At 39.8% G+C, this 25,000-nt stretch overlaps 1 protein-coding gene across 5 annotated transcripts in view; it reads left to right on the top strand.

Moving 5' to 3' along the window:
- Positions 1–25,000, top strand: part of LOC111248436 (uncharacterized) — a 62,784-nt gene that overhangs the window by 30,045 nt on the left and 7,739 nt on the right. For 4 of the 5 annotated variants that reach the window (XM_086983152.1, XM_086983151.1, XM_086983150.1 and 1 more), the window contains exons 7-20: positions 991–1,109; positions 3,435–3,563; positions 8,031–8,120; positions 8,441–8,524; positions 9,495–9,639; positions 13,942–14,124; positions 14,338–14,450; positions 16,010–16,173; positions 18,356–18,434; positions 18,876–19,058; positions 20,142–20,276; positions 21,517–21,685; positions 21,839–21,965; positions 24,704–24,854. In XM_086983152.1, the coding sequence (XP_086839278.1) occupies positions 991–1,109; positions 3,435–3,563; positions 8,031–8,120; positions 8,441–8,524; positions 9,495–9,639; positions 13,942–14,124; positions 14,338–14,450; positions 16,010–16,173; positions 18,356–18,434; positions 18,876–19,058; positions 20,142–20,276; positions 21,517–21,685; positions 21,839–21,965; positions 24,704–24,854 (1,871 nt within the window). The remainder of the gene's footprint in view (positions 1–990; positions 1,110–3,434; positions 3,564–8,030; positions 8,121–8,440; positions 8,525–9,494; positions 9,640–13,941; positions 14,125–14,337; positions 14,451–16,009; positions 16,174–18,355; positions 18,435–18,875; positions 19,059–20,141; positions 20,277–21,516; positions 21,686–21,838; positions 21,966–24,703; positions 24,855–25,000) is intronic. The other variant, XM_086983154.1, reaches the window with a different exon arrangement.

Raw genomic sequence — 25,000 nt, 5'->3', positions numbered from 1 at the left:
TCACGCTCATCAGCGCAGATTTCGCTAATTAAGTCACAAATAAGAAGACTTTAGTTATCACCGATGATCTCTGCGTCAGCTTTGACTGCATTTGTAAGCTGCTATATTTAGGGGCTAAAACAAACGCAATAACTCATTGTTGGAGCTAGGACAGAATTTGGCTATGTAGTGACCATCGCACAAAAGATTACCATCTTGTCCTGGCTAAACTGTATTTTCACTGCGGTAAACAATGCACTTTTAAACTGCCTGGGGGCTGGATTGACCCCCCCCCCCCTCAGGTATATGTATTGTTGCGAACGGCACTTACCTGCATGAGCATATACGTCCATTCCACGAAGTTCCAGATTTTATTTTAAGTTCCAGAGTTTAATTCGACTAGATATCGAATCGCACAGCTGGCATAGAATATTATGCGCAGCTAAATTACCAGAGCAATTACATAAGGAACGATATAGCTTTTTAAAATCCCAATTCACTGCCTCGTTTGTTAAAATCATTAACTTGAATTGGACAAGTGAACGGGGGAGCAAGCCTAAACTTCTATACTACCGGTACAAGACTAATCATTTCTGATTTCATACTAATAATTTTAGCCATAGCTGGGTAACTAAGCTGGTGTTAATGAAATTCGTTTATCTAACTGGACCTCTTCCTTTAAACGTTTGACCTGTCCCGTGTGATGAATGGGCTTCTAGAATTCTTACAATCGAGAGATTGACCTAACTGGCGACTTCTATTAATCCTAAACCTATCTATATTTCGCGTTCCTGTGGAATTCATAACCTGCATAGAGACACGGTTCCTCTGTGGCAGGCAGTCGTATAAGTTAGATATGTCCGATCGAATGTCATGTCTAACTTGTTAAGTGAAGTTAAGAATTATTTATTTCTGCTGCTGACAATAAGGAATTCAATTTTCTTCATTCAACATTATTGGAAATAACTGCATATTAAGCTTAACGTTTTCAATTCCTCATTCGCATTACAGATATGAGTGTGGACAAAAATGCCGTTGCCGTAATGGGGGCCTTTGCGATCACGTGTCTGGCGCTTGCACCTGTACACCGGGTTTCCGAGGGCCTCTTTGTCAGGAAACTTGTCCTCCAGGTTTGTTGTCAGCGGAGTCATTAATGAGCCTATATTAAATAATTCGTTTTCTTGATCCGCCTTTCTTTTTGCCTTTAAAACGGCTTTAATTAAAAAGCGGTATGATTTTAAATGAGCAAAAACCGCTTCTAGTCATAGTGCTAAATTTTATTTCTTAGAGCTTATCGTGTAGCGAAAGTGTCAATCACTTTGCTACCTTTGTAATCAAAGTGAAGAACTCCATGAAAGTTAACTGAGTCTAACTTCAACATTACTGTATAAGAAATCTTCTAAAGTTCTAAAGTTTAAGCGACAGCCGCACTGCTTTAAGCCACCCTCACACATCTTGTCCCCTGATCGCGGCTGTGTGTTTAGAACCCCTTACGGCATTTAGCTGTTCGATACGCTGCTTTCATTTTGAAGCTGACATGATGTGAAAGCTGGAAGTGGACCGTGACGCAAGCGTCAGAATCTACGAGTTGTAGTATCGACAGCAGTTGCTGTGGTCGAAGTGCAAGCAGGCGCATTCTGCAGCGATGGTAACAACGCTGCTTTTGTCGGAGTAGGAAAGTAGGAAGCACTACTGGTTAGCCGGGCATCATTCGTTGTGGACTGCTCTTCATTGCACGGGGCTGCAGGTTGAAGCAGCCATAGATGAACCCGCTGCGGGAACTTTAATTAATGGATAAGTGAAACGCTGTTAATGGACAGTAGTGGTAGACGTCGGTAGTAAACACCGAAGAACCAGAGGGTCGTGACTTTAGCGCTGTTCCTTCTCCTTGAAGTCCCGTTCCACTCTGCCGTTACGTTCGATGATTTACCTTTGCGTGCTCTCTCTTTCTCTATTGAGTAGTAATTTTTTCCTTCTTTAGCTTGATTTCGTTACTCAATCGAAGTTCGAATGTTCTACGCTATCTTGAAGTTAAAATGCTCGTACGATACAATTCAATATACAATAACGTCATACAATGACAAAGCGACGCAATGGTGGGTTCATGCAAGCGCGGAGTCACTCCGAGGAAATGCCAGGTTAGCCGAGCTCGGTGCAAAGGGGGTCGGACAGGTTGACTCGAACGTAAACCTTTTCCTGTGGATGAGGTGCAAAACGCTGGGGCAGTTGTAGATGGTCGAAATAGAAATAAGTTTACCAACCTTGTTCGAATAAGCACAGCGTTCATTGAAATTCCTCAGATTTCGTTACAATGGGAAGCCATTCAGAATAGTGCGGAAGGCATCGCAAGACGCGTAGTGGAATTATCTCTTGACCCGAATAGGCGTCTGTGTTTACGGCTGAGCCGTGTGAAGATGTACGCGACAGAATGTAATACGAAAGAAGATGGGGTATAAGGTCAGAAAGCCAGAGAGATGCAACGCTAAAAGACTACAAGGTCAAAGGAAAAGTTGCCGAAATACGTCACTAAAACAAGGTATCAGATACGCTGGAGACGTTATAGTGGTGCAGCATGTTGTGGCACACCCACACGGCCGCCACCGTCCCTACGCTTTCCAGGTGTCAAGGGCGGCTGTGACGACCACTAGGACGACCAGCTCACGCCCGTACTCGGGCAAGTGTAAACGAGAGGCTATGTCAAAGGACATGGCAACACTGCAGAAGCCATTCGGAGGAGAAATGCAGGAAAGAAGAAAAAAAGAAGCACGTCTGCATGATGGTTTGCTGTCTGCACGCCCGCACGTCTGACTTTACATACTGTCGCCATTAGATGCACATAGTGCCAGTAGTGCTTTCATCGAGCTCAGCCAACGTTAGGCTGATGCTACATGGGCTATGAGCGCTGTGCACTTGGAATTCGAGTTTGTATGTCTAATAAATATCCAACATGTCGAACGTATACTTGTCAGATGCACCTTTTAATGTCTTCCGTTTCCTTTTCCTGGTTCACACCATCTATCTATTTATGTGTTTCTTATGATCGAGCACAATAATAATTAGTTGGACGATAATAACCTTCAAGCACAGCTTTTCTAATCACCTTGAGATCCATAACAAGCTACCTAGTAATGTATTATGGTGTATAATTAGGGAATATACACTGTTCAATAATTATATAAACCCCTGCTATTCATATGTTTATCGACGCCATATAGTTAATCTTCATAATTAGCGATTGCTTTGTATAAAGGCTATAATTTTTTGTTCGATCAAAAATCACACTGCTGTACTCATACGCTTACGTAGTTGGACTCATGTGGTCAGCTATCTTTGACTGAATTGACAATTAACGATATCCCTAAAGTTACAAGCTGGTAATAAAAAAATTTAAAAAAAAAAACCTTATTTAAAGCAGTTGATGATTAAATGTATGTGTGATAAAATATTCATTACAGGAACTCATGGTGATGGATGTGCGTCGAAATGCCAATGTCAAAACGGAGGATCGTGTAATCCTATCAGTGGAGAGTGTCTTTGTCCTGAAGGATGGACTGGAGCTGTTTGCGCCGTACCGTGTCCTTCTGGTGAGTAGTATATTTTTTTCAGATAGAATATTTATACATTTTCTGCATTTAACAGCGAAGCCTTAGGGTAGGCGGTCTCACGCCTTATTAGTATCTTATCAAAACCTTAACAGTTAAAGCTCTTTGTACCTACTTCAATCCTCTTAATTTACACATGCGGCTAAAATTGGTATCTTCGATATATGAGTTATTTCTTATGACGAAGTATTATTTATGTTACTACCGAAAAATCCCACACGAAATTTCGTAGGGATCAAAAGACGTGTATTTATACATCAATCCAACTCGAGAATTTCGCTCAACAGGAACGTCTGACAGGCACCATTCTATCGCTTATGAACCATGGGTTCGACAAACTGAAATTATTAGTTGGCTAAAGTTGGCAAATAGATTCGAAAAAACATGGATAGGCCACAGCGCAAAGCAATAGGCCATACACAGTGCGTCTTGAAAAGAAAAAACTCGATGTGCTGGATTACAGGAACCTTGGAATTCAAGGTTGGATTCTATATTCTCCAGACTTAGATCCTAATAAATGCAAGTTACCGGTATCAATTTAAGTGAGGAATTGATGTTGCAATTATGTAAGTGTTGATGCGCTTAGAGAGATAGATTTCTTTTTTTGTTTTAGAGTACAGATTTTTCGACGGAATCCCCACGGATGGTAGATTCAATGTGAAAGTATTTTTTTGAAGTGTTTCATTCTATTAATATAATTATGAATAGTCGACGGCACAAGTTTAAATTAAAGAGCTAGATAGGTCGTTTGGAAAAGTCTTTACTTTTCGGTAAGAATAAATTGGCCGTCCGTACTATTAAACAGGTAGCCTGGTTCAGTTTCAACTTTGTAGTTCTTAATACAAGAACACTACGTAATTCTGTTTTACACGTTTTTTTTATTTGCTAGATTTCTAGAAACGGTAGGACTGTGCTTCCATGTCGGGTTACCAGCATCACAGGATTTTAGTCCTAAAAAATGATAACTAATATTTACCTGTTACGTTCTATTCGTAATCCTTTGATACTAGCAGAATCCATGTATTATAGCCGCTGGGCTGTCAAAGCATTATTAGAGTAATACATTCACTGCCCTTTTCTATTTTTCAAACAGCGACTACAGTGATATAACGTAAAGTTAAACAAGTATCAAGCATTCGTTCGTAATTCTGGTTACACAGGCAAGGCTTCTTCCTTTTTATACGAACGCCGGCAGAGTAACGGCGAACTTAACCCTGTTCAGTGCTTTTTGCATTGCATTGCGTATCTGTTCTGCGTCGCCACGTCAGGATTGCATTGCAGTCGTCCCACTCGCTGGTTTTATTCCCGTTCCTTATCTTGAAGGACTTTACTCCTTTTCGGAACGGTTACTAAATGCGTCGAGCCCCAGAAGGTTGCGGATTGGGCATATCTCTGGTGTATTACTTCCGTCCGGCGGTCCACCTCATGTTTGGGAAAGCCTCAAACCTCAACTCTCTTCTTACGGAGGTCTCAATTTCGAGGGTAACGCTTTTAACCGCCGTTTACTGTCATCCTGTCCAGGCTCTTTCAAATGAAACGCAGAAATGGACTAAGAGAGTCATATGACTCTCTTAGTGTCGAATCGTAGTTACCGCTCTGTGTCCCTGCGCTCCTGTGTGTAGTAGTTCTCGTCGCTATACCGCATATGTAGTGCCGCTGCTGACCCGTACCTTTGGTTCGTCCGTCTGCTATATAACAATAATATATCCTTGACATGGCAGCGGGACCAAGACCACAGTTCTCTCTTAGCTCATTCGTCCTCTCCTTCCTTCAGGAATGTTTCTCATTGAATTGCGTTCTGCCATCTGAAGTAGACATAGAGCTTCCCTATATGACAGTTTGGTTTGTACGGGGGGGGGGGGGGGTCTCACTTCCAACATAGCACACTGCTGCCGCAGGTCCATTTTCCCAACGATAGACCTCACAGAAACCGGTCGGGTTCGCATAATAATAAATTTATATAGAGAGACTCGGCTAACGAAACAGACAGCACGAGCGATGAAAGAGAAAACAATAGAGAAAGAGAAATATATGAAGGTGGAGAGGGTGTATTGGTTGCAGACGATTTGCTGATTGCTTCATGTCCAAGATGTACAGTAGCGTCGGCGTCGCGGCGTTGTAAAGAACACCTTATACGTCCCATATGAGGAAAAGAAGCTGTACAAAAGGATAGACAGAGAGAGAGAAGCGATGGGGCTAAAGCGGGGAATAACAGGACATGAGTTTAGACAAGAGGCAGCGTAAAGGATTGGGACCCGGACTGAATTGAAGTGTTGGTAGCAGCGGTGCCGATGGGGCGCGGGGACAGCGGCGTAGACGTCAGCAAGAGCTAAAGGCGACGGCTTTAGTAGCACCAGTGTCACATGGCAGTGACGGCAGGATTTACGTGACTGCCGACACGGCGTGCATTTGTCTTTGTGCCAAGACCGGTTTCGGGTCGATGCCCGAAGGCTAACATACGGTATAAGGTATACCGTCTGGAACGACACAGATGGTCGGGAGAGCTGTACCCCTACATTTCAGGTGCCCAACACGCTTTGACCAAACTCATTCTAAATTCACTAAATTTTTCAATAATCTAATTACACTGCAAACACCAGCCCGCATTTACAATATCTTTGCTATCTATTGTAAGTAGCTGGAATATTTGCGCTCTGACTCATTGTCTGCAGCAGTGTTCATAGGCCACCTTTGTTGGAGAATGCTGAGTACATGTGCCATAGTAGAGTGACTAAGGCGAATTATCTCATTATTCTAAGTATATGACGAGATTTTCCTCACAGAGGCAAGATATATTTAGATGGCGTAAGATCCTATAGATTGAATTAATCTCAATGTTATACAAATAATTTGAACTCGTTATATTTGCACGATACGCAGCTTTATTTGATTGATGTAAATGCCATTAGATTCTCTAGCAGAAATTTATTGGAGATGAACTACACCGAGTTACGAACGGTCGTCGGGCATACGTAACAGTGGATGCTGAAACAATTTCCAGATGCACGATAACTAGAGTACATATGTTATATCCTTAGTAAGAGCCTGATCCACGGTTACACGTGTTGAATTCACATAAATAAATAAATACCTTGCTTCTAAGGGTTTTTCTTCAGTAAAGCGCTCTTCTTATTTGCTTACGTGAGGCTAACTTTGTTTTATCACCGTAGTGTTCGGACGAATTCGGACTTAATTAGAAGAGTTAAAGCTCAGAACTCGTTCAGCCTGACCATTAACCTACATATACCTACGATCAGTGCCCGTTGATTACTCTTTAGTAACTGTATTGAGTCGAAATAATGATAGTAAAAGCAAGATCTTGTAGGTTTTTTGTGTTGATGATTCGGCCTGCTGCCTAGCTGAAGAGAATTACTGAGTGGGAACGATAAACCTCGTCAACCCGCTGGAGGCAGGTTCCGCTCAATTATACGTATGCAGATCGCTCCGTAGCTAGAACGGACCCAAATTAGTCGGCATATATAAATCCACTGTCTGGATTTGAATTTTATAAACAAATTATTATAGCTTGATTTTCATATTTCATCCCGTCTGTGTTACAGTGTGTGTGTGTGTGTGTGTGTGGTTTTTACCCTCTGGGAGTAGTGCAATAGCTTTTAAAATGGGCACGAGCAGACTTTGTGGAAGCGAAATAAGTAGAATTGGACGGTAAATTAAACTAAAATTAAATTTAGTTTTAAAGCGCTTCGAATAGAATTTATTGTCGCAGTGATTTTGAAAAAAAAAAAAGAAAAGAAAAAAGGTCAAGGTATAGGAGGCGTGTAACAAGAATTCATAGTCCGAATGAGCAGAACAGTTGTGCCCTCTCTGTGGCTCTTTCTATTTTACGTTTGCCATTCTGACTCTGCTGTTTTTCTGTTAACTCATGGTCAAATTACTTTAGGCAAGTTCAGCACTTCTGAGTAATAAGCAGAATTATAAATGCTTTCCGTAGTGTTTGCTGAGAAAATGCAGCAAAATATAATTACTAATAACCATAAACTTCACGTTAGCAAACTCAACTAACGTTCCTAGCTAAGAGAGTGGCATTTGTTACCACTAAATGAATGCTACATAACGCTTTCAACGAAGAAGGGTGATATTCGAATTGAAATCGAGTGGTGATTGAAGTGTTTGTAAACAATATATTATAACTTTCGGATTTTTAGAGTTAACACAGTTTACGTATTGAAAGTTCTCCGTAAACAAGCTATTTGCCTGTTTTACAATTGTTGCAATTTCATTTAAATCTTTTTTTACACTCACTGAAAACAAATAAATCTAATCTAATCTAATCCGTTCAATAATTAAACAATTTAATCATATCGTTAGCATTTCAAAAGCCCTTTGGTCCGAAGGCATGCCCAGAGTTGATATTCTTTATTACATTATTATTATTAGTGGCGTATTGAACTTCAACAAACATACGGATGCTCGTATTGAACCTTATAGGATTCTACGGTCCTGATTGTAGCCTACGATGTCCTTGCTACAACGATGCCTTATGCGACCATGTTACTGGGCGATGTCATTGTCCGCCAGGTTCGTAGTTGTATAACCGCCATAGCCTTAGTTGTAGCTTACGTTACTATGGAAAATGGCTAGTTTATCAACCCATACTATATAGTGTAAGTATATTTTCTGATTTTGCTAAAAAGTACTTTTCAGCAGCTATATATTAAGTTATACTTAGAGTTTATGGTGTTTTCGAATACAGCTTTTATGCTATAAGCAAATATACTAATAAAGACTAGCAAAAAAACGCTTAGTGTATTGGCCAAGCGCACTTAGGTGACTGACGCTCAATATAGGACATTGATTGATTAACGATAGTTTACTATTTCGTTCGTTTCCGTTTCCAGGATATACCGGCTCTCGATGTCAAGATGAATGCTCTCCAGGCACGTACGGTCTCAACTGTTTAAAAAGCTGTGACTGTCTCAATGGTGAGTCAGCACTAAAGCAGAATTGTTGCCCTAAACCAAAATCTAGGCATTGTTTGATATAACAATTAACATAGGTTTATTGCTGACCTACTTGACGTTTGCGCTACATCTAAACGCTTACTGCTAGTAACTAGAAGTATAGTTGAGTACAGACGACGACTATAATCGGTAATAATAGGTTATTTTCCCTTGCTACTTCTAGTTTTCCTAATAGCACACATCATAATAGGTACTGGTTTGCTGCGAGCATCTTTCCTGTGTGTCTGTAGAAACACTGCAATTAGATCTGCCCAAAATAGCTGCATGTCTCAAACCGCAAACGGGCTGTCCGAAACGACAATCCTCTCTAGGAAACGCTTTTTTGTTTCAACTAGGGCCATGTAATCGGCTCTATTTTGTTTTTGGGCAGTTCACAGTAATGTGCTTCAATGGTCTATCCTAATAAATATGCCATGGAGGAATTACCGTAGTACATGCTACGATATGTTATTCCGTAGCACACGTTCCTTCGATAAGAACGTTTAACTTGTTTTTTGTTTATAACAAAGAGGGTGGCAATTGCGAATAACCATGAGGACAGTAACAGTAAATTGCTATATATTTTATAAGAATATTTGAGGCTTTGTCCATGTCGCTATCGCATTAATGGTAAGGCATCGCTATTCAACTGGGTCAAATACATGGCCTATGTAGGCAATTACATGTATCTTCGTTCAAGCATTTGGCTACTATCTGTTCTGCGCGAATGGGTAAACGAGACGCATTAATATATATTAGACATTTTAAATCTTATTGTATTTATCAATGAGGTGAATTTTATTTTGGGCAACTCTTGACTGGCAGGTACTCAAGTAAGGCAGAAACGTTCGGAATAGTATAACACGGTATTGAGGATGCATCTGTAATAATTATTATGCTGAACGATAGCAATGAAAAGTCTTCAGTTAATCTTCTATCGCTGTTTCTGTAGGGGCATCGTGTGACGTGACAAACGGACACTGCGTATGTGCCCCGGGTTTTGTAGGTCCACGCTGCGAAACGCGAAAGTGCGCTGACGGTCTCTACGGAAAAAACTGCGATTTGGTCTGTCAGTGCCATGCCAAGAACACCAAACTGTAAGACCGTCTTGACTTTTTTTTTTAGCTTTCCTTTCTTAAATGACAATTAATTATGTAGCCACCCAATCGCAAACAACTTAGATAAATATACAATGTAAAGAGGTCTAGGCAAAGAAAATATTTTTTAATGTTGTCTAACTTGCCGCTAGGTGGCACCTTCAGCACTTGTTGAGAAATATCGATCGATAGTAGATGGAAACAAATTCGGACAAAATTATTAGAATACGATTCCACCTACTCGTATAATTTAAATTAATCGAATGCGGCTGGTAAATATGATTTTTATTATACAATGGGCGTCCGTATATTCTGTAATGTTTTAGTGTTTACGCATCAGAGCTGTACGATATGCTGCTTGTTCTACTCGTTCTATTTCTCGAAGCAAACGTTTGACGATTATAAGAGCAAGTATTATTTAAAATTAACTGTCCATGTATGTGTAGTGTGACACAAATGGCAACAACTCGTCGTAAAAGTTGGATGAAGGCAACAGGTGCCAGCAGTGCTTAGTACCACAGTGTACCGTGCGCCTAGATTTTTTAGGGTCAAAGCACTCACAACATGTTTTTCGTATCACAGAATAGCAGCTAAGATGTGTTACAGCAGGGATTCCAGCGAATACACGTTAATCCGGGACCTCCAGTACCAGAAAAAAATCAGCGCACTACAAATAGGAAATAGATGCAGTGTCATTACAACTCTTCATTTCGTTATTTCTGTGAAACTTTTTGTTTATTTGCCCAGTTTTAACATATAGAAACAGTAAAAGTAGGCTTGATGGTACATATGTTTTAATAGACTGGCGGGGATGTACGCATGTGCAGGGTTGGATTGGGCAACAATTATAAATAGACCTGTAGTAACCTGAAGACAATAGAAGGCAGGCACACACAAACACTCTCTGCCTATAGCCGCCGTGCAACAAGGCGCAATCGGAAGTGTAACATTGCTAGGGAAACTAAGTTGTCATCCAGCCATGCTTACGCTCCTCGCTGTGCAATGATTTGTCTACGGGAAACGAACTTTGATGGCGGCTGCTCCCTGCGCCGAGTGGTTGGAACCGGATCGGGATTGAATAGTAACTGGTCTTTTGCTCAATGAAGAAATCCCCGGGGAACGGACGGGCGGACGGATGGATGGATGGCCGTAGGGACGGTGAGGAAATGGCGCCGTACGGTAACAGAGATAGGGGCAGCTTTGCGAAAGCTTCCAACGTATTAAGGGGCCAAGTAGACACATCGTACAAAACAAATCTGCGTAAAATTCAATTGCGTAAACCATGAAGCTGATTTACCTTCCAATTGTACTGGCAAAACTGAAATTTGCTATTACTACACACAAACCGATATGGGTCATTCGTCCCAAAAACGATAAAGAGGGAATAATTATAAGAATTATAACATTAGCAAAATGGCTTACTAGATACAAGCGACTGCCAATGTACGGTATACACGGATGTTGGCTTCACTTTTGGTTTTTGTTTCGTAATTTGGTAGTCGTATTGTCTTATCTGTGCAAATAAAGCGAGTAAACATTGTGATACTTGGCATAAAAATACCTCGCCAAGATAGCGTCATCTGGCGGCAGGAAAATAATTTCTAATTACACACAGTGAAACGATAGGAAGTTTGTCAATTCTTGACCTTCAGTTGTTTGCAACTATTATTTAATGATATCGATCAATAAATTGTGTCTACCAGATTCTAGCATTTATATGAATCAATTGGAGAATCGAATTAGGGTATGAAAGCATTTTTAACGTACTTTGTGATACTTATGGTAAAACAAACTGGAGAAAAGTGAGCTAGATAAAACATTTTTAACAAACACACACTCGACCAAAAACACATTGTAGCCGCCCGGTAATGTTGTGTAAACGTGCTGTACTTATACAAATTCTCTGACGCTAAGGTACTTGCTTATAAATAAACATAGCAGTTTAGCAGAGCTATATCTTGAAAAATGTAACATAGTTTTATTATTGAGAGGAGCGTGTAAACAGTGCAATAATAATCAAATATTGCACCAGAATAAAGCTTTCTACAAGGAAACTTCTAGATCTTCTTAAGTTTAAAGATGCCTTGTAGTTCGGTGCTACCTTCGCAAAAGCCACTACAAACGTTGAACTTTCGATCTAGCCATCAGTGATGGGGCAATACGAGGAGCATTTTTTTTGAAACAGAAAATTCTCTATTATTATATCATGCGTATTGCCCGTATGTATAACTGCCACAAACGAAGTAGCAAAACAAAGTAGCGTACTACTCCTAAGTGTTCTTCTATACTATGCTTCGAGCTTAAAATAAACGAAATCAACTTAACATAATATTACCGAGAGACTCACGGCTAATACATGATCATCGAATACACATGGAACTATGTATTTTTCAAGAATATCGCCCAGTAATCCTATAATTCACCTAGAGATTCGAGGTCCGCACTCTTATACCTAAGTAATATTAGCCTGGCTTGAACTACAGTCTCCGAAGGGACACGGTATATGCATCATATTAAGTAGCATAGTTCGAAACCCTTTCCAACTAAATTAGCTATCCTCCCGTTAAGGTTTGCTTGATCAACTCAATGTCTGCGGCAATACGATAAACGCTGTTGAAATATCAAACAATGCCCAAGTCGTTTTTATATATTGCCTCTGTTCAATTTAGCAGCTGTTCCTATTAATTAGCTGCAGATACATACTGTCGATAATTTTCAAGAAGTAATAAATGAAGCAAAATATATTCCTATAGCTATATTTAATACATCGTATTAGAATCAAATCTCAAACGCCTTCATTTCCTGTTGAAGTGGCACTGGATCAGCAATGAGGTCAGGTCAAGGAACAGACGAAGGTGAAAGCTCATAGACCGATATGCTTCCTTACCTAAACTTCTGGAAATAGTATTTAACATTTTAATAGCTGTTATTTGTCAAATCGGAAAATTTCTGTCTAGATTTGATATTTTTTATTCTAATAAAATAGCTTTAATGTTGTATCTAGGAGCATAAAATGAGGATCTTCTATTTTTTTTTTCTTCGTTCTGATTTTATTATTTCAGATTCTCTATTTTTTAGTACAATTCATCCTGGTAAAATGTCTATTATTCATAGGCAGCATGTACCACATGCATTAAGGACAAAATGTACTCATTGGTACGCAATAAAACGCACGTATGGTGCTCACTCTGCCTATCGTTAGCCTTAATATTGTTCTCGCCCGATTGACACTATTAGCCTGAAACATTTCGGCTATCTTTTTGCCGTTTGTTTACTTCTATGCACCGCTCAAAAGTGCTCTCTTTCCTCTGTCAATCCATTGTAATTTAATTGTGCAGTGAACGGTATCTTATGCCAAGTTTGGCTTTTAAGGACGGTGGCTCTAGGTGGCAAAAAATACACGTTTAGCACCTACTTTATTTAGTTTTTAGACTCAGTATTTCTGAAGAGAAAGAACAAATAAATTTGTTGAGAGAATGGTAAAGTGAAATCGATTGGCAGGGGTCGTAAAGAGTGATGGAAAATACTTAATAAATTAATAAGTTGCTATAATTCGAGTAGAACGCTGCGTTTTTCGTTAAGCGGGAAACCGAAATTACTTATGTTTCAGTGCTTGTAAGTGCATCTCTCTTCCAGTGTGAAATAGAAAACTGTGTATTATAAAACGATAAAATCGTCACGATGACAAAGTGAAATGGAACATTTTTTCTATTACTTTCCATCATCTGTCTAGAACAATTTTTTGGCTGATTTTTCAGAAGCCGAAGTTGCGAAGATTGCTATTCGAATAAAACTTTCCAACAATGTATAACACCTAGCCAGCAGCAAACAAATATTTAAAACTGCGGAAATTAAGACTGACCTCAGCACCCCCTTTACAAATGCGCAACGATGTTAGCAGCTTACCTCAACCCCAACTGAGCATCGAATCAAGCTGACATATCCTTTTGGTCAACCTATATATATTTCCAGCTTAATGACCGCCATTGTAGTTCAGAAAGTTTATATAGGAGTGTAGTATAGTGGATCTTTACCGCCATAATAACAGTAATTACAACAATATTTCACTCTAGTTATTACTGTCCCTCTGATCTTACAGTTAGACAAGCATTAATTAGCTGTGATGCCCTATAGAATATGTTGCCCTATCCAAAGTTAACAGGATTTCAAATTATAGCCACACAAAGGCTCATGTCAAGCAAACGTCTTCATATCAACAATGACAGCTGGATAAATATTATCTCTTATTATGCAATAAATAAGAGTTTCTTCTATAGTTGTTTGTCTCATTAATTTATTCAGCTGCCATCCGTGGAGAGGATCATGCGAGTGCCGTGCTGGGTCCTACGGAGAACTCTGCGAGCGGTCCTGCCCGACACTTACTTTCGGTGAGGGTTGTAGCCAACAGTGCGACTGTGCGAACGGTGCGGAGTGTGATCCTGTCAATGGAACATGTATCTGTGAGCCTGGATTCTACGGAGCTGAGTAAGTAATAGATCGGCATAAGCGATTTGCTATACTTAATCAATATACTATTGTAATGTGATCGTTGTAAATTGTTGAAGTTGTCATCGCATTGTAAATTTATTTTGCTATCTTTTTATCGAGGAATGTACAACAGAGTAAAATATTTATCGTGGTTTTCTAATAAGAATATGGAAATAATATTTAATATCATTCTCATGTGGCTCATTTTAGCTGCTCCCTAAAATGCCCGCCAGGGAGCTATGGCCGATCGTGCGAGGAGAGCTGCATTTGCGACAACAATGCTACATGTTCTCACATCACTGGGCAATGCACCTGCCCTTCAGGTACAGTCGTGTGGTTAACTGAAAGCCAAAGTACGATTTTGAGGACCCTTCATTTCATTTACCCAATGTTCACATTTACGTTGCTACAAATACCTATCGATAAGGCTAGGCAGAAAATATATTAGTATCACTGGTGTTCGTCTCTTTTTTTTTGTTGCTCAACGATTGTATTTCCAGTAAATGCATGTGCTTCAAGCATATGAAAGTCCCGAGCTAATAGTTTTTTATGACCAGCTGTCGAGAAGAACATCACGCATGTGATAACATGTTGAATAAAAAAGAATCCATTTACTTATTCTACGAAGACTCTATTCCTTCTATTTTTGGAGCGCAAGCACCGCCCGGACTGCTTCAAGAGGCTTACTAACAGTCTACGGCATAGAAATGGTTGTTCCTTGGTCATAAATCCCATTATGTATGACGGCCTTCGTTAAGGATTTACATATGATAAACTGTTTCAGTTAGCAGTTCTGTATTTACCAAATTTCTTGATTACTAGTGAAAATTGCGCTTGCTTGCCGTGCCGGACAATGACATATCTTTCTTGTTACTGTGGCATGATTATAGAGGAGCTGTCGTTTGTATGAAAGTGTGGAACGCGTGTCAGCGTGCGCGCACGCACTAACACGTGCGCGGAACTCGTTTCCTGTCAGCTCTTGGGCTTTTAACGTTGGAGCATGTTCATAGCCAACGTTTAGGAGAGCATGAAGCTTGAAGTGGAAATTTATGCTACCAATGGTAGTGCAATACTTTAACTGAGATAGACAATTGGTGCTTTTTCCTTGTACAAAGAGGATGTGGGAGATCAAATGTTAGGGAAAGATGTATGACAGCCCTCGTCGTTTTACCGGAACGGTCTCGTGATGTCCCTAGCCTGCCCTGGTCGCGAGATGCAATTGTCCAACCGGACAGATGGGAGGGAGCAAAGCGACATTAGTAGACGGAAACAACACCACGTATGGAAGGCATTCACGTTACTCAAGGCAAAATAAGTATACACCAGTTGGCGACGGCGCGACTTCCCATAAGGATTACGTATTCACACCGCTAAACCCTGAATTTCTGAGTTAAGCTGCTGGGGAAAGCTGAGTTAAGCCGTTGCTGAAAAGAAGGCGAAACACAACAGGAATTTTATTTTATGGGCAATATTTTACGCTAAACACGCACATGGACATTACCCTTCTTCCTCAATGCTACTCGGAGTTGCGATTGCCTGCCTGTTTAGCCGGCGGCTAGTTCTGTCTCCCGAGGAGAGCGCATCCGGCTCTCGGTACGTTTTAATTTTTTTTTTTAACATGAACAGCGCAAGCGTCTTGACAAGCGGTGCACTCAAAAGTCTAAACCAGTTTGCCTTACCGGTGCAAGGCTTTTGCCACGATGAAAACTTTGCCAGTAATGCTATTATTTATGTGTGTTTTCACAATGCTGTCAGTTCAAAATCTTCAGCTGTAATTCCTGTAAGAGCAATAGGATGCTTATAGGAACTTTCTGAGTCCGCCAGTAATCTTCGCAATATTGCTATTGTTTTTTTTGCCTTTGTCTTCCTAATTATGTTGTAGGGTACTTCACGTCGAGGTGCAACCGGGTTTGCCCTCCTGGCCTCTACGGTTCAGGTTGTCAAACGCGGTGTCAATGTGCAAATGGCGGAGAATGTGAAGCAAGAACTGGTCAGTGTCGCTGTACTCCAGGTTTCTATGGAGAACTGTGCGAGAAACGGTGTGAGGTATGCATTCGCCATCTATTCTTACTTCCAACAACAACAGTAAAAATAGGAAAGATATTTTGCTTATTCTATAGTAATTGTTTCATTAAAATACGTTTATGTTTGTAATATCTTTAGTTGCATGAGCGCTACCTGGTACCCATTTTCTATGCGCTCTTCGCTGTGCACACAGAGAACTGCCGACCGGGACGCCCAAGCGTGTGCACTGACCCGATACGGTTGGAATTGACAGCCCTCGATTTGGATACCTCCACTCACCTGGTTCCTCTTCGCAGCGAACTGTTGTTGCTTGATGATCATTTTAGAAGGTTCACTTGAACAAAAGCTTTCGCCTGTGACAGGCGTGGTTTAAGAAAGAGCATATAATCCGAAATCAGTTCTAGTGCAATGGCAAAATGGCGCCGAGAGAGACACTAACATTACTATTATAATTAACGTTACTATTATCCAATACAAGCAAGTATTACCGAGTGCTTAATTGACAAAAACACGAGCAGTTGGTCAGCGACCTTCATCTATTTATACATGTCATAAAAGCAAAGTACTAAATGAGAAATAGTAGAATATATTATTGTACCAGTGAAATAAGATCAGTTTCTCTCAGTGATGAGAAACATTTAAAAAAGAGGAAAGTATCTACTATAGTTGTATGAATTGTTATACTATATATATAGAAAATCGTCCAATAGGTGTGCAGTTAGTTTGGATACTGTAATAAGTCCGCACTCAAATACTGTTCTGCTGTCGGGGCATTGTTGCCTAACCTAACCTAACCTAGCCTGCTACAGAAAGCTGTTCATACTGACGTAAAACTCACTGTACTTTAAAGAGCGTATATATTATTCACATGCGACAAGTAGGCTGTATCTTTCATGCCTTAGAAACCTTTCCTTAGTAAAATAAAATTAAACTATATTACACCTTTTCATCCCTGGGGACCAATTCAAAATAATCATAATTGTAATTTATGTCTACTATTCCTAAAGACTCAGCTAAAACAGGTATCTTTGCATTGACGTTTCTAGACTGGAATACTTTTCGATCCCTTGTGGGGAACTTTTTCCAACTCTTTTTACAATTGGACAACCTCTCGAATTATCTCATTGATCACTAATTAAACGCAATAGGAATATATATTTCAGGAAGATTACTCTTATTATTTCGGCATTCAGATTTCTTCTTTGCAATTTTGTTAGGAAGTACTTCGCAAGGTAGGCGATGTACGTTTTGCGACTTTGGATTAACGAAGCATCAATTGTTTTGTTGCCATAGAAGAGTATTGATTAAATACTGTTCTGACTCAAGTTAAATTACGTTCAGGCTAAGGCATAGAAAACCTGTTAGCATTTCTTGATATCATGTCGTGAAGAAATTCTTATGCTCAGATACAGAGCGGTCGTGCGTGGCAATAGGAAAAGGTCCCTTAACGCGAAATTATCAGACAGACCCAACACGCATCCTCTTATACACCTATGAGATAATCTACCATTAAAAATAGGCTCCAGGTGACTTTTTGGGAAGTTTAGTACATAGAACAACAGGAAATTAGAAACGAACCCATTTAAGTCGCAAGAATGTAGAAAAGTAAATGTTGCTTTAAGTTTAGTTTATTTAACACAAAATAACGGGTTGACGTAGGTCAATGCGAATGAGCAAGCAGCACTTTGCAGTTTTACCATTTCGATGTTCTGAGATGGCTAGCCTTCACCAGCGGAACGAGTCCAGCTCAAGACTTATATATTCTTAAGTCTAACAAATTGAGCCGTTGCCACTATATCATTGAGAAGATTTTGACGTATATACGTGACTGTATTGTCTAGATGGAAAAAGATTGCATCTGTAATTTCCCGCATCTCCCCTGGTCTACTCAACCATAGATGAGCTATCTGTTGGAAACTATAGAGACATTTAGACAAATTTTATAGAGTACGCATATTTATTGATATCCTTCATCCAGGTTCGTAATGAACAACACATTTATAGCGCAGTAAAATATATATTCCAAATATTTTTCTATCTGACTAACTGCCGCACCGGCAACCCAGATAGCAAAAATGGGCCTTGATCGGCAAGGCAAGCATTATAGGGAGCAGGAATAGAACTGTATAATACAAAATAGGTGACATAAAGACTATTATTGTGAGAGGATGATATTCTAACGCGATGCAGTATTTTTTTCCAGTCTGGCTATTTTGGCCCGGGCTGCAGCCACAAGTGTGACTGTGAAGAGAACAATTCTATTGGATGCGACTCAGTAACTGGTGAGTAACTGGAGCATGCTGGTATTCAATGCGTAGAAAAGTCTGGTTTCAAATTGTCTGCTTTTATTCTAGAGGTAAATTTTTTGCAGTTTCTGAATATGTTTGAGACTATTATATAGCTATACATTGCTTTCTTTTTTTCGTACTTTTTTATATCTTATCGGTGTTTTATGTAATCCTGGAGTGGCATGCACACAGCTAAAAGCTAATGTTCAGCAAACAGACAATTTCTGTCCTACTAAGATAACGTGGCCAGGTTCCAAGTTCACGCAATAAACGCTGAAGCCTTTACATTAAGAAAAAATTTCGCCATTTCTAGTGCTATCTGTTGTTAAGCTTCTGTCTGGCCAGAAATCCCCCAATGATACTGTTACGTAATTGTGATCGAACCTAATTGAGTATTTGCTGATAGCTACGCAATGTATTTTTACCCCACTGCAGGTGAATGCCGTTGCTTGCCAGGCTATAGCGGTTGGCGGTGTGAATCGGAATGTATACCACCCGGCCTTTTTTGGGGGGCAGACTGCTCGAATGTATGCCCGTGCACTAATAACGGTACCTGTAATCAGTTCAGCGCCGACTGCAGCTGTCCTCCTGGATTTTACGGCCCTAAATGCAAGAAAAGTGAGTAACACGTGGCAATTGTTGGCTTTGTTTAGCTGTTTTTTTTTGTATGTCGTCAATCTTGTGGCGCTCTCTGTATGATCTATCTAATATCCCTTGAGTCGTTTACTTTGCAATAGTTTAAATTTATTTTTATGCTCCCTGCGTGGTGAATATTGAAGATAGGCTATCGCTGTCGATTGCGGGAATTCATTCATAGTGCCTAATTCACAATTGGCTTCAATAATTTTTTTTTTTAATAAAAAGGGATTGAACAATTTGCCATACTGCTTTAAATGCAGATTTTTTCGCATTTGAAAAAGTCATCCTGGGCACCACCCCCCGGCTATTACGCTTCATGATGATACATTTTGGATTAAGCACTTAAATGCGGCCATATGATAGTCGACGATGGTCATATCTGACGCTCATTTTCGTCCCAAACTTTGACGAAGTTTTCTGTGCTGAACGAAGGGGCTCAGTTCTTCTAACTATATCCGTAAGATGACAGCATACTTTATGAGACCTAAATTCATGCTCATCTTACTGTCGAAATATCAAATTTTATTCTTCTTTTCACATAGACCTAATATCTGGTTTAAGGTATAATTATACCTTGACACTAAATATATAGGTAATGCTTTAAAACTTAGACAGATTAAAATGTCTATGCTGCACTGTATTTACGAGCTAAGACGACGAATACGTAATTGATTAAAAAAGCTCTACTATCAAACCAACTATCTGTGTAAACAAGGAGAACCTTAAAGTCGCATAGCGAAACATAATATTATATACTAAAAAATATTACGTTACCAACTGGTTTCTTCGTAAACTTGTGTTTTTTTTTTTTGATATGGTATGTGTAGCACAGACATGAGTCACTTGTGCGCGCCTTTTAAGCCCATGCGTATTATTTGCCGCCTTCTAATGAACGTTCTTGTGTGAAAACTAAATATCGACCCTTAATCAAAATGACCATGAAGAGGTAGTTAGAAGAACCGTTTTTATATTGGCAATGGGTTCTCCAACGGGTAAATGCAGCTCCGTGTGAAACACATACTATTACTTAATCATATCTAGTCAATAGTTCTCTTACTTTAGGGTGCTCTCAAGGATACTTTGGCCTGGGGTGCAAGCAACAGTGTCCTCGCTGTGAGAATGCTCTTAGCCTATGCGATTCGGTAACGGGCTCATGCTCATGTCGATCCGGATGGACTGGATTAACGTGTTCAAAGAGTAAGTATGAATTGCAGTAATCATTGTCGACCTATACGGAGGTGGTTTGATTTGTTTGTTCTGATTAGTTGGCGGGCAAGGAATCTGGCTGACTCACGGTTGTTAAAGGCCTTTTCCACTTTCAGCGATTTTGCTAACATTTGAAATGCAAAAACGTGTATTACATAATATCCCTTTATGGCCACAATCACATATTCCTTATTCAGCTTTTCTTCTGAATGGCAACTGCGCGCACGTATTCTTTGTTGAGCTGGTTTTCTTTTTAGCGATGGTCAAGTGTTGCACTGAGGTTAATTGTTTACATATCGAGTTTTGCTCTCTCACAACGTAAAGAAATTCATTAATAAAATTAGCTCATTGTATAGTTTTACTGAATAAATCTTTCAAATACAGAATGTTTGCCCGGAACGTATTGATTTTACCCTTTGCTCTAAAATCCGGATTTTTTTCGTCTGTGTTGATCCGAGCTCATTTGTTGGACTGGAATCAAATATCGAATATTGTTTTCTCTTTTAGTGTAGTTCAATCGACATTGAAGGTGCAGACTGTCTTTCCAGTAAGAGCCAACCTACATGCATCCCGTCATCTGCATAATTCATCCGAATCTCTTCGGTGCGAGGTCACCTATCCGCCCGAAACTTTGCGCTTCCACGTTTCTCTAAATCAGGGCTCTTTGTATATCTGACATATGTGCCTCGGGCCACAGTCGTCTGTGAATTAGTTTTTCATACGACTAGATAAAATAAACCATTTTTATCAGTACCCGCCCAAAGCGTATAACCGGGAAGGCGTTGGAAGTATATTTGCGTTTGTGCTCTGACGACTTTCAAATTTTTATTCATTGATTTATGTAACATACAATAAGGGTACTACGTTGTTGGTAGAAGGGAATTTAAACAACTTAGATATATACAGGACATTTGCTAATTAATGACATTCTATTATTGCCTTAACTTTTGCTATTACGAGCTTTTTGCAAATAACGTCTTGACAATTTGCCAAAGAGCATCCTTTGACATACGGAAGTGTCATGAACACTGCAAGCCCAATTTGGGTGTTTCAGCACTAGCAAACAGGAAATATTTCGAAATTGTCGGAAGTACACCCATGGTAATGCTCTGGTATTAACTCTAGATTTATAAGGGCTTGTAAATCCTTCCTAAGCTATGTACAAATTAGATACGATACTTCTCAAATATGAAAAATTACCTAATTTTTTAACGTGACCTCATAATTGCAGCGTGTTCCCCGGACTTCTGGGGTGCTAACTGCAGCGAGCGTTGTCAGTGTTTTCACGGAGGTGAATGCGACCCTCAAACAGGCTCATGCTTTTGTCTCCCCGGTTGGAAGGGCCCCCGTTGTGCTGAAGCCTGCCCCCACGGAACATACGGTTTCAACTGTACTAAAAAGTAATTCATATACAACAGTCCTTACATCAGAACGTCTTCTACAAATGGACTCATTTTATATATATGCTTCTAAGAAATAAAGTTCAAAACGTCGTTCGATCAATAAGGTATCAGGTCATTTTCTTAATGTAATTGCATTTGAAACGTTTATAGATGTTCATGTGTAAACGGTGGCCAGTGTCGTGCAACAGATGGAGCCTGCATGTGTCCCCATGGATGGACAGGTAGCCGTTGTCAACAGGTTTGTCCTGAAGGCTACTTTGGAGAACATTGTTTTCAGGTATGTGTCCATCACCAATATTTTCTGAACACCTCGTTACAACAAAGTCAGACTTAATGAATAAATAAAAGTATCTATTCAGGTTAGCGGCTGGCGACATGTAGCCCATGCGTGTAACACATACATGCCATTTGCATATCAAACAATGTATCTGTCTGCTTACGTGTTGTTAATTTTGGCTACTACACTGAAACTTGAAGTAAAAGAGGCAAAAACAGCGAAAGGTCAAATTCAAATATATATATATAGTTTGCAATTTTTATTTTTATACTACCATTCTACTTAGGGATGAAAATTAGCTAGGCTAAAGGGCAGTGCTTCTTAGTTCTAGTGCTGCAAAAGCCAAACGTGATGTAATGTAAAAGTTAGTCTAAGTTAAATTCTAAGTACTTCATACGTAGATGTATTTTGAATGACTTGAACTGATTTAAATGATAAACTATTTAAACTTTTTTCGCTTACTGATGCTGCAATTTTTTTTCATTTAAACTTTCGCACGTGTTGTGTTGGTAAATGTGTACTCATGACCATAACTGAACGGTGTAAGCTATAGCACTAATGACCATAGCAATTACTTATATTGTATTTAATAACGAGCGAGTAATCTTATAAATGGTAGAGGAGTGGTTCGTCATTATAAGAAGATGCAAAGTAGTAAAGAAGAAGTAGTTAAGATGTCCGCATGTCAAACAAGTGTTCTCTTCCGCCTTTTTTTCAATAAAGCATGAAAATTTGCGTATCGACGGATATAGTAAGGAAGTCGTCAGTTAACTTGGTAAATTCGGAGGCGAACTTTCTGTAGTCTCGTTAGTGTGCTAGAGTTGTTAAGCTTTATTTGTTAAGTAGGAGTTGTCTCGTTATTGCTATTGTTGCTTCACGAAGTGCCGTAAAAGGGATTCATGCAGACGCTCACGTACAGCTAACACATATCCTCGTACCACAGGTCTCTTCTTTCATCCAGCTTGTGTTGTCTAAAATACCCATAGCTCTTCTATCGTTTCCTACTTACTCGAAGGGATTATTTTCCCAGCCTAACTCGTTCCAGCAGTTTAGCCAGCCAACACTTCCTGTGCTAATCCTCTATGTTTCAAGTTTTACGTCTGGTGTCAGCGTTAAGCGTTAGGTTTCATCAAGCAGTTCGCTCCCAGCACGAAGGCTACCAGCGCCAGCTAACTAACTAACTAGCCAACCGCTATAACAGAGAGTTACAGCTATAATATAACCCGTTGGTGGGGACATTATTCAATAGATGGAATGAAAACACCTAATCCTTATTGATCATACGAAAGTTTATGAAATTAATATCTTCGACGGAGTGTTACGCAGTTTGAACACAAGACAGAAAGACACTAAAGCGTACCAAAAAGCAAATCACAGATGCAACGAGCAGCCTGATTGGCCTATTAATTACTCCCAGAAACTCTAGGACTAGTTTAGATTTCATCGATGCGTTCTGTCGCTGTTTGTTTTTTACTGTTTGACTTAAATGACACTCTATAAATAAAAATGGGATATCACATTATTACCTGTAACTGAACTTAGGCTGTTTTCCTTATTTATATAATAAGTTTTTTAATTTTATTTACAATTATATTGGATTATTTTTACTTAATAAAAAAACACTACATTGTTTATTTTTGTAATAATAAGTTATCGTGTTATGTATGCCCGGTTACTGTTCACGACTTTTCTCGTCCTTCCACCAAAATGGATATATGCCTCCTCGCCAAAAGGATACTGGGTGTCGTCTCGAATAAGTTCTGAGACACGTATTGGATTGTTGATCTGTGGCGAAGGTAGCGCCACGAAGCTGATGGCCCAGTGAACGAAAACAGTAAAAATCGATCGGCGCAAGGTCCGGAGAATATAAAAAGTACAACGAGACTTCCCATTCAAAATCAAGGAGGGCACCCTTAACGATGTTTGCTATGTGTGGTCTCACGTTGTGATAAGGCAGGATGACCTGACCTCGCCTGGCCGGTTTTTTCCGTTTGGATAACCTGATCAACTTGATACAACTGGACTGAATAAACGTGCCGATTAACTCCTGGGGTTCATATGAAGAAATTTCCAGTGAATCAGGCTCTTATAGTCTTACCAAACACGAAGTGTAATTTTCTTTGAGGTTTAGTTTTCTTTGAGGTCTTTGGTTATCGGCGACATTTCTGTGCAAAAATTGGTTACTGAGGCTGCGTAATGCTCGATACCAAGTGAGATGTCGAGCTACAACGTTAAGCGGCATATCCTTGTTGAGTTTACTAGGTTTTTGAGATGGCTACCTTGAGATGGTTACTAACGGTCTTGCGGCTATCGCTCAACCTTTTTTACCGATTCGTAAGCTGTTTGTCAGCCGTCTTCCTTCAAAAGTATCTTCAAATGGCCGTCATCAAACTCAGATAGTCGGCTAGTGTGAGAAACATTCTCTAGGTCCCAGGTTCCGGTTTTAACCTTAAAAAGTTACTCTTAAGTATGTCTTCCAGCGGTATCACCGATACAGCACATAGGGCAAATATTCTGGGGCTCTTTCGGCTGCGTTTTGTTCTTATACACCAGACCTATTTTTTGAACGACGCGTTAACTATACTTATTCCGCCATGCTACTCTAAAGGTTGGTAATTACATAACCATCATCAATCGAAGGAATCACTAGGGTCCTACGAAGGTTCTTAACTTTTATTGCACACCGGACGCACATAAATGGTAGCATTGCGTTAGTGACGTCTTGATTTCTATTTTAGGCTTGTAAGTGCGACTCAAAGCCGGGAATGTTCTGCGACCCAGTGAAAGGTTGTGTGTGCCGCGGTGGATTTTCAGGTCGGGAATGCGGCACGCTGGTAGCTGGAAGTGTAATGCTTAGAGATCACACTGCCTATAACAATCAGCCACAGGGTTTGTATTAAAACATTTCAGTAATTTCAACTTAAGTGTAGTATTATCTAATCTAAGACACAATCTTCGAGTCAAGAAGTTAGTTCAGTCCTTTGGAGCACGTACGCCATCCGTACGTTACAGTACATGTTTAGAATGAATATATA

This window comes from Varroa destructor, unplaced genomic scaffold (assembly GCF_002443255.2).
Source record: "Varroa destructor unplaced genomic scaffold, Vdes_3.0 BEIS01000003.1, whole genome shotgun sequence".
In the NCBI taxonomy this organism is placed as follows: domain Eukaryota; kingdom Metazoa; phylum Arthropoda; class Arachnida; order Mesostigmata; family Varroidae; genus Varroa; species Varroa destructor.
The sequence above is the reverse complement of the archived record's forward strand: the minus strand, read 5'-3'. Positions and strand labels throughout refer to the sequence as shown.